This window comes from Cervus elaphus, chromosome 8, assembly GCF_910594005.1.
Source record: "Cervus elaphus chromosome 8, mCerEla1.1, whole genome shotgun sequence".
In the NCBI taxonomy this organism is placed as follows: Eukaryota; Metazoa; Chordata; class Mammalia; order Artiodactyla; family Cervidae; genus Cervus; species Cervus elaphus.
In genome coordinates this window covers 15,952,318-15,963,508 of record NC_057822.1, presented here as the reverse complement: position 1 = coordinate 15,963,508, position 11,191 = coordinate 15,952,318, and the positions used below count along the sequence as shown (strand labels likewise).

The following is an 11,191-nucleotide window of genomic DNA, read 5'->3' as shown; positions in this document are numbered from 1 at the left end:
AAAGATGTGAATGTGGGACCACGCCTAGAACGGAAGCTGCCGGTCACACAGCGCTCACACTTTGTTTTGTTGGTTTTTTTGTTTGTTTGTTTTGTTGTTTTTTTAAAAATATTTTTATTTGTTTGCTTGGTTGCACCAGGTCTTAGCTGTGGCCCTTGGGATCCTTAATCTTCGTTGCAGCATGCAGATTCCTTAGTTGTGGCAAGCGGGATCTAGTTCCCTGACCAGGGATTGAACCCTGGTCCCCTGCGTTGGGAGTGCGGAATCTAAACCACTGGACCACCAGGAAAGTCCCCGTGCCCATACTTTGGACCCAGTCAATCCTTTATCTCCTACAATCAAGGCAATCAATGGCCTCTGGGGAGGTGATAACACCCCCACACCTCCTGCAGGCCTCATTCTTGCAGGGAGGAGGTGTATGTAGGACCCCTGGCTCAAGCGACATTCCTCTGGTGCTTTGTGATTCTGTCTGCCTCCCACCCTGCAGGCTGCAGGACCTGGGCTCCCCTGCTGGCTGGCTTCTGGTGGGTTTAGCCAACTGAAGACACCAGCGAGAGACTGGGATGGGGCTGGGAGAGAAGCTGGGGTATTTCTGCCTCATTCCACCCTGCACTGACAGCTCCTACTCCAGGACAGTCCCTCCCTTTGCCCCCAGGGAGAACTAGCTTCCCACCAGCTCCTCTATCACACCTGCCCACGCCTCTGTCGCTTTGGTTAAGCTTCCTCATGTGAACCATCTGTGTCAAATCCCTTTTCAGAGGGGACCCTGACTTTTGCTCCCTCTCTTCTTACATCACCCCTGACTCGGGGTGGGCTTCCTTAGTCTGCCCCTTGCCACCCGCCTGGAGTAAGAGCGTTTCCTATGGAAGAGCAGGGCTCTGACTGGGTCCTGATAACGTCCCCCCACCTCCGCAGTGATCACCCCCAGACTGGCCTGCGTGTGTGCAGCCCAATTTTGGACCACCTGTTTGGCATCAGGGGAGGACCTCCCATGTTTCAGGCAGAGGCGGGGAGGCTCCTGGAACCTGCCTGGCTGAGGACCTGTAGGCTCTGACTCCCCAACCACCATCACCTCTGTGGTAGGGAAAACACAGGCTTGAGAGATGGGGCCTGTCCTCCAAGTGTATTCAGGAGCCCAAGGTGGGTTCCTGGGCCCCTCCCTGCCAAACAGAGTTCCTACATGTTACCAGACACAGCATCAGGGAGTCTCAACCAGGCAGACTCCCCATTCCTCGCCCTGACTCCCCAACAACTGAGAGCTTCAGGGAAGGGAATGTCTTCCTCCAGGACATCCTGAGTCCTAAGGCCTTCCAGGGCCTGAAATTCTTTTAGCTTCTGCTCAACCGGCCCCATCCTGGAAGACCGGGACTCCATGGGACCCATCCCTGGAGCTGGTCAGCTGGTGGCTACCCTGGTGGGAGAGAAGCTGCAGGTGCCCCAGGCAGCTCCGACAGTGAGATCCTCCATGGAGAGAGATGAGGCCGAAAGTTGGCCTGGAGGACCGGAAGCCTTGGACTATACCCCTACAGGAAATCGCTGGAGTTTTCAAAACTTTTCCTGGGGCTGATGGACTATCTGTTGATCCTTCCCAGCTTTCCAGCAGAAACTCATGGCTGGGCTGACAAGGAAGCAGTTGGAGGACTTCAGGTTTAGCTGTCAAAGGAGGACTTGCCTGCTGGCAGCATCCTCAGACAACAGGTGAGGGGCTGGCTTCCACTGGCGGAAGGCTGGATTAGCAACAGAGAGTCATGCGTGTTGTGTGTGTATGTGTTAGTAGCTCAGTGGTGTCTGACTCTTTGAGACCCCATGGACTGTAGCCGTCCAGGCTCCTCTGTCCATGAAATTCTCCAGGCAAGAATACTGGAGTGGGTTGCCATTCCCTCCTCCAGGGGATCTTCCCGACCCAGGAATAGAACCCAGGTCTTCTGCATTGCAGGCAGATTCTTTACTGTCTGAGCCACCAGGAGAAGCCCATCATGTGTGTGTTGTTTGCAGCCGATTCAGGGATGAGAGCTACTTAGGAGGAGAGTCTGTGGTGCTTGGGCCCCAGCATCCTGGGTGTCCAGATACCGTCCACGGAGAAAACCTTTTACTTCTGGTGGCAGCTCCTTGAATCCCAGAATTCTCCATTCCTTGTGTCTGGGCTTTGGAAGATATGCCTGCCTCCCTACCAGTGAAGCCCACAGTGGACCGGCCGCCTTCCTGCTCCTCATTCCCTGGCAGCACCCCTCAGCATCCTCTGGCAAGGGGTCTGCAGACAGCACAGCAAACTGAGGCACTGGCGAGCCCTGGATATGGCAGCCCCTCACCCCCATTGACCTGGCACCCGAGTTCTGAGCCACGGAAGCGGGGTGAGACAGAGGAAGAGAGCCAGCCCCTAGTGAACTCGGCTTAAAGAAGGGCCCCCGGACAGTGGCGGAAATCAAGGGGTGGGAAGAAGGTCCCGTGTCTCCCCAGCTGGAACATGACTTCAAAGCTGTTTCCTTACCTAGGTGAGGTCACTGTGTTGGCCGTCTGCCCACCCGAGAACCTGCTGCTCAGGGAAGAGAGGTCAGGGGCTCGGATGTCATCGGAAAAGCCAGGTGCCACGGGCCACTTCCCTACCCTCAGCAGCAGCAGCATGGGGCTTCTCGGGTGGCTCAGACAGTAAAGAATCTGCCTGCAATGCGGGATACCTGGGTTCGATCCCTGGGTCGGGAAGATATCCTGGAGATGGGACTGGCAACCCATTCTAATCTTCTTGCCTAGAGAATTCCATGGACAGAGGATCCTGGCTCCACTGGCCCCTTTGCTACCCCCATCCCCAGCCAATTTTCCTCTGGAGACACTTGGACAGGCCTGCTGACCCCATGATCTTGGGGCCACAACCACGCTGGATCCCCCTGAGAGGAGTCATGCCTGCCTGGCGGAACCAACCCCAGAGGCTCTATTCGTCCTTGTTTTCACCAAACTAGGGACAGAAGGCAGATGGGGGAGCTGCCCAGGAGAGGCACGTACCAAGGATAGAGTGAGATTAGCTTGAAGTGATTTAAATTTCCTGATGGCTTCAGGAGAAGAGATTCTGAATATTCATAATTTCTCATGCAAGGCTCCATGGGGGCGTATAAGCCAAAATTGTGAACAGCTTCAGGTGAAAAGAAAACCCACATCCCCCTCAAAAAGCACATCACATGATGGAAATAGGAAACCAACCAGAGAATATGTTCTTTCTTTCTGATATCCTTGGCCTCACCCCGCTGAGCCTGGAGAAAACCACACCCCATAATTCCCTGAGTTGAGATTCATAAGGTAACCAGACCCACTCCGCAAGTTACACTGGAACCTTCTAAATCTCCCCAAAGCAGCAAGGAAATTTTCAGTTATTTGTTTCCTCTAATAACAGAGAGAAGATGGAGTACAATTAGAGGGCCCTCAGTTAGCTAAATTTAATTTTAATTTAATTCACCATATCTGACTTCTCAGCTGTCCAGTGTCCTGAGCAGAGCTTTCTGAGATGGCTGAGCTGATCAGAATCACTTGGGACAAAAGCCACATGGCCAATCCTATTTTGGGAGACATGGATTCAGTGGATCAGGGGGTGGGTGGGGGAAGGAATCTGTATTTTTAACAAGATTCCTGGAGGATTTGGATACAAATCAATCCAGAATTGGGAACATGGCTGCTAGATCCATTCAGAGGCAAAATCCTTGTCTCCACCTCTTCCCTTCTCCTCAGACTAATTACTCAAAAAGAAGTGCCATGAGTAAATAAAGACAGCTTTCAAGATGTTCATGGAATGAGTTTTTTTTTTACATTTTTCAACTAGTTAAGACAAAAACATTACAATGATTGACTTCTTTCATTTAGTTACATAAATAAAATTTTTATAAATATCTCTTTATAAACAATATAAATAGCTTTACAACATAAATACATTTATGCATGACATGAATTTACAAACAGCAATGTTTTACAGCTGGTTTTGTCAGTCTCTTAAAAACTGTCCCTTGTCATCACGTTGGTGTAGGTGTGTGTGTTTCACGTATATAATATATATATAATATATAACTTTTTATTTTTCATTAAAAAAAAAACAAATGATAAAGTCATACCCCCCTCCCTAAATAATCATAAAACAGCTGGTGTTGTGTATTCCCAGTACCAGGAAAAAAAAAAATAAATGTAAAAGCCACATTGCGCTGGAGGTGCTTCCAGATGCGAGGAGGCTGATGACCAAGGGTGACCTCAGCAAAACGCAGCAAGTCCCCAATCCTGAAACACAGAGGGCCAGGGGAACTCAGCTGAGAAAGCCCAGCCTACAGGGCACATCTAGAACCTTCCCCCACTCCAGCTGTAGCAGGAGGCATAGTCCTTCCACCTCTGCCCCACAGGCCCCGACGGAGGCCTTGCTGCAGAGGGATAAGGCCCTTTCACTCAGGTCCTCCCCAGGCCCTTAGCCGTCACCGGATGTGTCCTTGGCACCTCCTGTCCAAGCACAGGTGGAACCAGAAAGTCAGCCAACCCTCAGCCCCCTCTGTCTAAGCGCAGGCCTTGCCCTGGGTGCTCAGTGGGACACAGTGAGGGAAGGGGAAGGGAAAACGCCCCCGCCCGCCCCCTGCCTCCAATTTTAGCTACAATACAAACCCTCGGTCAGGTGCTTGCCTTGGCTTTATAGGTCTGGGGGACAAAGGAGGGAAGCGGGAGATAAGCGCCTGAAGAGTGGGGAATTCTGGGCCCAAATCCCAACTAGGACAAGTACTTCCAGGATGGCTCTGGAGAGCTTTTTAGGCTTGCTTTCCTGACCCATAAAATGGGATAATAGCCACCTCCCAGGGTTGCCACACAGGGCACTGGCAGAATGTCTGGGTCACAGCAGCCCAGTAAATAGCACTTCCTTCCCCAGCTGGCTTCTCCTCAGAATGGGTCCCTTTCAGAAGCAGAGGAAATGGTGTCTTGCACCTGCCCTGGGGGAGACGAGTGGTTGTGCTGGGTTAGCAGCTAGTGGGTATGAGGGTGAACGGGTGTGAGGATGCCCCAGGACTGGAGGAAGGCCACCTCGGAGGCAGGGTGGTGGACAGCACGGGCAGAGGGACCCTGGGCCTCAAGGCCTTGGTGAGCTCTCCCCCAGCCCCCTTCTCTGGCCGTCCCATGTGTTTAAACAGATGACAGATGTCTGTGACGTGTTCATTCAGGCACCCTGCACACCTCATCTCTGTCATTACCATTTTATAATCAAGGCTATAACCATCAGCGACAGTCATTATGGCAGCTGGTTAGAGCCAATGTCAACTCCTGAGTGGAGCCACTGCTTCAGAGAGCTTTCATCAATGGGGAACCCTAAGCTGTCTTTCTCTTTTTAGCCCAGACAGTGAGATAGCCTGGGCATCTCCACTAGGAGGCTGCTGGCAACAGGAAGGATGCTCTGCCTTCTCTCGGCAATAGGGGTGAGGGTGGGGCTGAGATGGTTGTGGATATTGGAGGTTCGTGTTCAGCTAAAAGAGAACTTCCAGGAAGTTGACAAACTTCCTCAGTCAAAGGGGTCAAGAAGTCTTAGCAACCTCGATTCCTCCTTCAGGGTCCTTCTCCCCACCCCCACCTGGTACCCACAGACAGCCATATCCCAGAACAAGGAACCTACGGGGATGTGCATGGCAGGCGCTTGACCTGATGCCAGGACCTTATCCCATCCTCTGCTAACTCAGAATACCATTTGTTTGAATTCTCAAGTTGGAACTTGGTGCTTAAATCACAAGTTGAAAGTCTAAGGCCTGTGGTTCCATCTCTTCGTTGCTGAGATAGGACAGAATAGAACAAACTTATCACAATGGTAGCTTCTAAAGACTGGGGCACGCATGCTAGTATCACAGTAAGTTAAGATCTCAGACAAACGAAGCCCCTGCAGGAAAAGCACACAGCCTGGTCATGTCTGGCTGCAGAGAGGAAAGACACCAGCTTAATGCTAGGGCAGGTGGGTGAGGAGTGCCCCTAAGTTGGGTGAGGCAGGTTTTGTGAGTCATTGACAGACATTTTTCAGAGCCCCTTTGGGCATCTTACAGACCCCAGATCATCTTTGGCTAGCATCTGGCCCTTAATGTGCTCATGAGTTCATTTGGGGAGGTTCACAGACAACTATAGCTCAGGTGAGGTTTTCTGTATAGAAGCCTCAGGTGTTGTGCTGGAGAGCTTCAGAGAGGGGCGCTCTTGTCCTCTGGGGGGAGGTCAGTGTGGACACTGATACCGCTTCTGGGATGAAAGAACAGCTTGGTCTGGAGTGGGACAGAAAGGCTGTGGGACAGGGAACGACAACAGCTGGCCGCAGGCAAGGCTGGACACCAGGAGGGGTCAGATTCTAAAGCAGCTGAATGTCAGTTCCGGAGGTTGGATGCTGTTTGTCCACGGACACTGATGGGCGGTGGGGATGGAGAGGATGGGGAAAGGAGGGAAGGACCTTGGCCCAGTACCTTGCCAGGATGCAGCGCTCGGCAGGGGCAGAAGGTAGCATGGGGGTTTCCAGCCTGGTGGAGGGGGAGAAGGCCATGCCAAAAACCCAGGTGTGGAGACTAGGTGTGGTGGGGGTGGCGGGTAGGGGGTGGGGAGGAGCTCAGTTTGGGATATGTTTGAGTTTGAGGTTGGGGCAAAAAAAAAGATTTATTTTAGTTTCTGTTTCCTTGCTCTGAAATAGTGCCACGAACACTGAGGTTGGATCCTGAAGTCACATGGATTGCAGCAGCGTCAGGACCCTGGACAGGCCAGCTTGACCACAGCCACGGTTTAGAGACCAGACAAGAATCAGAATGCTCTGGGGCTGAAATGCTCCCTGGTGATGCTAACAAGTGGCTATTGTGTCTATTGGGAGGGGGCAGGTGTCACCCCAAGTCTGTCCCATCACAAGGACAACAAGACCCAGGGAGCCGTCCTGACCCCTGGGCTGCTTACTACCCAGCACCATGATGCAGTGGCTGGCAAATGAACTTACCCTTGACTTGTATGTATGCCCTTCCATCTTTGCTCCCACAAACCCAGGATCACCCCTCAACCTCGCCCATCCCCCGCCCCCCGAGTTGAACTGGGGCCAATGCTGCTGGTTGCTTTGTGGTCCTGGGGTGGGTGGGACCCCACCAAACTGTCTCTGATTCTCCAGAGGAAGTCAGATGGGTTCATCCATGCTGAGCCATTTCTGACCTTGCCAAAGTTCCCCGACTACTTTCCCCTTACTTTCTCCATCTGTAAAATGGGATGATAAAAGTCCCTGGGGCAAAAGTCAAGCACACACACTCAATCCTATGTCCGGATGGGCCGGTCGCGAGGAGGAAAGGTCCCAGGGCCACGGGATCAGAGAGGAAGCGGCCTGTGGGAGGGGGTGCAGGCTTGGTTCTGGGGGCTTCGCGGGGGTGCTGGGTGTGAAGAGCGCCCAGAGGCCAGGGTTGGTGGTACTCACCGCCGCCAGGGGTCGCCTCACTAACATCCCAGGCCGCTCATAGAGCCGATCCTGTCCAGCTTGAGGCCGAAGCAGCCCTTGGACAAACCCTTCTTGTTGCCTCCTTTGTATTTGCGCGCGTTGGGGTGCTCGTGCAGGAGGCGGGCCCACGCCGCCCGGGACTTGGTGTCCACGCGCAGGTCCCGGAGCAGTCGCGACCGGTCGTCCTTGAGATTGGCGCCGCCGCTCCCGGGAGTCTTGTCGCCCTTCTTCTGACCGCCGGCCGCAGCCTGGGGCTCGGTCCCTTCCTCGCCGGGTGGAGTTCGCGGGACCTTCCAAGGGAAAGGACGGGCAGGTGAAGGGACACACCGCGGCAGCGCGGGGGACTCTGCGGGGCCGCCGATGGTCCGGCGCGGAGTCCTGAGAACGCCCGTCACAGGTGCCGGGCTGCTTGGCCCTGCGTCCACCTGCCTCGGGGCCGCCGTGGTCCGCTCCCTCGGGGAGCCCTTTGCCCTCCTCTCTTTTGCCCCTTGCGGGGCTGCCCACTCTGGGGTCGGGGCTGCGCATTTGTGGACGCTTTCCCGAGTCCGGGCTTCTAGGGCCCCCCAGCTGTGCCCCGCGCGCATCTCAGGGGAGAGAGCCGTCTTTCCGCCCCCACTGCTCTCACCCCCGACCCCGGTGCGCCACACCCTCCTAGGCACACCAGCCCTCCCATTGCCCCTCACAGGTTCCGACGTCCCCGCGAAAGAACCCACCTTCGGCGGCGCTCCGGGCTTGGCTTCGGAGGGCCGCTGCGAGAGTAGCGCGAGCAGCAGGGCGCAGGCCAGCAGCTGGGAGAGGTGCATGGTGCCCGCGGGGTGCCTGGGCGCAGACGGGCGGCAGCGAGGGTGCGCGGAGCCGGCGGGCCGACCGGCAGGCGAGCGCGGAGCGGGCTGGCCGGGCTGCGGTGCGGGCGCGGGTCCCAGTGCTGCGCGGCGCCGGCTGGGTGCGCTCTGAGTCCGCGGCTCCGCTCGCGCCTTTATAATCCAACCTGCCGCTGATGTCATCCTCCCGCCCACAGGGCCGTCCGGGCCAATGGCACGCGCGCCGAGGGCCGGGAGGGGGCCGCGGGGGCTCCCCCTCGGCCCCCACCCTCACCTCACGCTGGAGGGATCCCGCGGCTCGGCGGGCTCTCTCCGGACTGCGCTCCAAGCTGCAAAGCGGCGCGCACAAGGGACCACGGATTGCAGGGAGCGCGTCCTAGCATGCCAAGCGTCCGTGCACCCGGTGCCCTGCACACAAGCTTGGCCCTCAACCCACACGCTCGTCCTGGAAAGATCAGTTTCCCTCTTTGCAGGTGCAAAGATGGGCTCAGAGGAATTAAATCACTTGACCAAAAGCACACAGCCAGAAAGCTGGCACAGTCCGAAATCCACTCAGAGCTGCCTTGTTGCTAATCTCTTCCCCGGGGCACCTGACAGGCGAGAGGCACCCATGTCTTGAGACTGGGGAGGCAGATAGTGGAGCGGGAGGTCGGAGAGAGAGGCGCTAGAAGAGAGGGATTCGCCCGGGGCCGCAGGGGGGAGCGCAAGCCCTACACCAGAGAATGCAACCTTTTCGCCCGCGGGTGAGAGCAAAAAACAGAAAACTGCGGGTGTGTTTGAGATGCGAGTGTTCCTGCGTGTGTAGCGAAGCCCCGTGAGCCCGACGCGGTGACTCTAAGTGCGTCCTCAGCCCGGGTCGGCTGCACAGAACGTCCCCGGGTCTGACCCGCCAGATGGCTCCCGTCTGCACCGGCGGGGGCGCGCCTGACCCAGTCTGCACCCACGCGAGGATCCGCAGCGTGGGGCTGTCGCGCCAATGTCCTTTGCACCTGCACAGTCTGGGGAGGGAGCTTCACCCGGCCCCGAGCCGGGTCTGGCTTCTGTGAGCCGTAACAGGTGGTCGCGTTCGCGTTTTCTGCCGCTGAGTGGTCCCCGTCGTAGTTGTCGGTACACGCCCAAGTATCCCTGCCGCCCAAGACTCCTTCTCCTGGAAAGGGCGTCTCCGCAGGCTGAGGAGTCATTCGGGATGGGCGGCGGAGATAGAGGACCCTAAGAACTGAATGAGGTGTGGGAATCGATGACTCCGTGGCTGCCTCTGAACAGGACTCAGCTGGAGAGCAGAGACCAGGGGAGGGCGCGCTGGCGGATCCCAGCGGCCAAGACGACCCGGAGGGTTGGAGGCACCCGGATGGCCTTTTTCGGGGAAAGGAAGCTGCTCCCCAGGCCTGAAGGCTACTGGAGTCAAGAGGGACTGGGAGAACCAGGTGTCTCCTAGTGGATCGCACAGCAGAGGCTGATGCAAAACCATCTGCTTTCTCTTTCCCACCCTGGCATTCTGCGCTGGAAAGTGCAGGTCCCTTTGTTTAGGAAATAACCTACATGTGAGGCCTGAGTTTGGGGTAGCAGATCTCCTGAACTCCAAGATGACCATCAGCAGTGAGTCCTTTTTGTTTTGATGAGTTGGTTCACCACCTCCAGGCAGCCACCTTGATTGCCTGTCCACAGTTACCCCAGTAGAGTGGCACCACTCTTTTCATTTGAAGAGAAAAGAAGAGATACTGAAGAGGAAGAGGGAGGGATCTCCCTGGAAGGGAGAGGAAGGCAGATCTTCCATCTGGAGGATGGAAGTTCCCTCTCCTTTTTGTCTATTGGACAAACAGGAATGTTACCAACCTGGAACTTCATTGAGATTTGCTTTGTTTATACAGGTTTAAGGAGCCAGGCAGATTGGGCCAGGCACAGGGTTGGTTTCCAGGGAGCAGCAGCTACATCCTCTGAAACCCCTTATTAAGGACAGGTTGGGAGCTTCATGGGCACCTTCTTCTGTCTGAATATCCATAGGCTGGTTCTTCCTGTCTTCTGGGTCCCTTGTTTGTACTTGGTGATGGCTGGGTAACCATCTAGGTAGGTCTCCTCTCTCTTTGAGCTTTGAGATTGCATGCAGTAAATCAACCCTGCCACACCCCCATCCCAGGGTGGACAGAATCAACACCTTGGGCTCTACCTACCCCTGTCTGTGGAAGAGTTTTCTGGTGAGCCCTCACTTCTGAACACTGGCCTGTGGTCCTTTGGGGCAGGTCAGATCCTGGAAGAGTTAATTGTGGCATGAGGCTTCCCTGGGGCAGATCAGGGTGCAGTTCCTGCTTCCCTGGGGCCTGAGAGGTGGGATGGATAGAAGTGGGAGGATGGTGCTGGAGGGACCTTCAGGGAAGGAGGTAGTCAGCACATGACTGCCTTGATGATGGAAGCTCCCTGCCCCTCCTCCCCGTTTCCTTGCTCAGAAAGCTGCAGGGAAGGCTCTCTCTGCCTCCTGGGCTAGACCTGGGACTCAGATTCCTTCTTCCTGCTTTTTCCTCCATAAGGTCTGCTTCTTCTTACTCTGGCCCCAGAGGCCAGGCCTGGGAAAGTTGGAACCATTGAGCAGCTGAACATGAGCTGTTTGTGGCCCTTTATTGAATGCCCAGAGTGATAACTCCTCTTGATGGCAAAGGAGAGAGAAAAGGTCACTGGGCCTCAGGAGCCTGGCCGTTCTGTAGGGAATCTTGTCATTTGTCACTTCTCCATCCACTGATTCCCCCAAGTATTCACTGAACATCCATGCAACCTGTAGGGTTCCATCCTGGCAGCTCCCACTCCCAATCCCCAGGCAACAGGCACTAACTTTGTGGGCTGAAAAGGACAATGGCAGGGAGACAGGCAGTTTCCCCAGCTTGGGCTAGAAGGGCAAGCTTCCTGGAAAAGGAAAACTGTGTGCTGAGCCGGGAAAGGACAC

The 11,191-nt window shown here is 55.5% G+C and overlaps 1 protein-coding gene across 1 annotated transcript; it reads right to left on the bottom strand.

The window, feature by feature from the left end:
• Positions 1-3,763: 3,763 nt before the first annotated feature.
• NPPC (natriuretic peptide C) lies at positions 3,764-8,390 on the bottom strand. The gene is made up of 3 exons (XM_043909691.1): positions 8,152-8,390; positions 7,418-7,728; positions 3,764-4,251 (listed from the first exon to the last, which is right to left on the bottom strand). The coding sequence occupies exons 1-2, from the start codon at positions 8,239-8,241 to the stop codon at positions 7,438-7,440; spliced, it is 381 nt and encodes a 126-aa protein (XP_043765626.1). The 5' UTR covers positions 8,242-8,390; the 3' UTR covers positions 3,764-4,251; positions 7,418-7,437.
• Positions 8,391-11,191: the final 2,801 nt, after the last annotated feature.

What these genes read in the sequence shown, in the direction of transcription:
- NPPC (XM_043909691.1), bottom strand. Translation starts at nt 8,241, where the DNA reads ATGCACCTCTCCCAGCTGCTGGCCTGCGCCCTGCTGCTCGCGCTACTC. An exon ending in AGCCCGGAGCGCCGCCGAAG is followed by an intron (nt 7,729 to 8,151) that starts GTGGGTTCTTTC and finishes TTCCCTTGGAAG; the next exon opens with GTCCCGCGAACTCCACCCGG.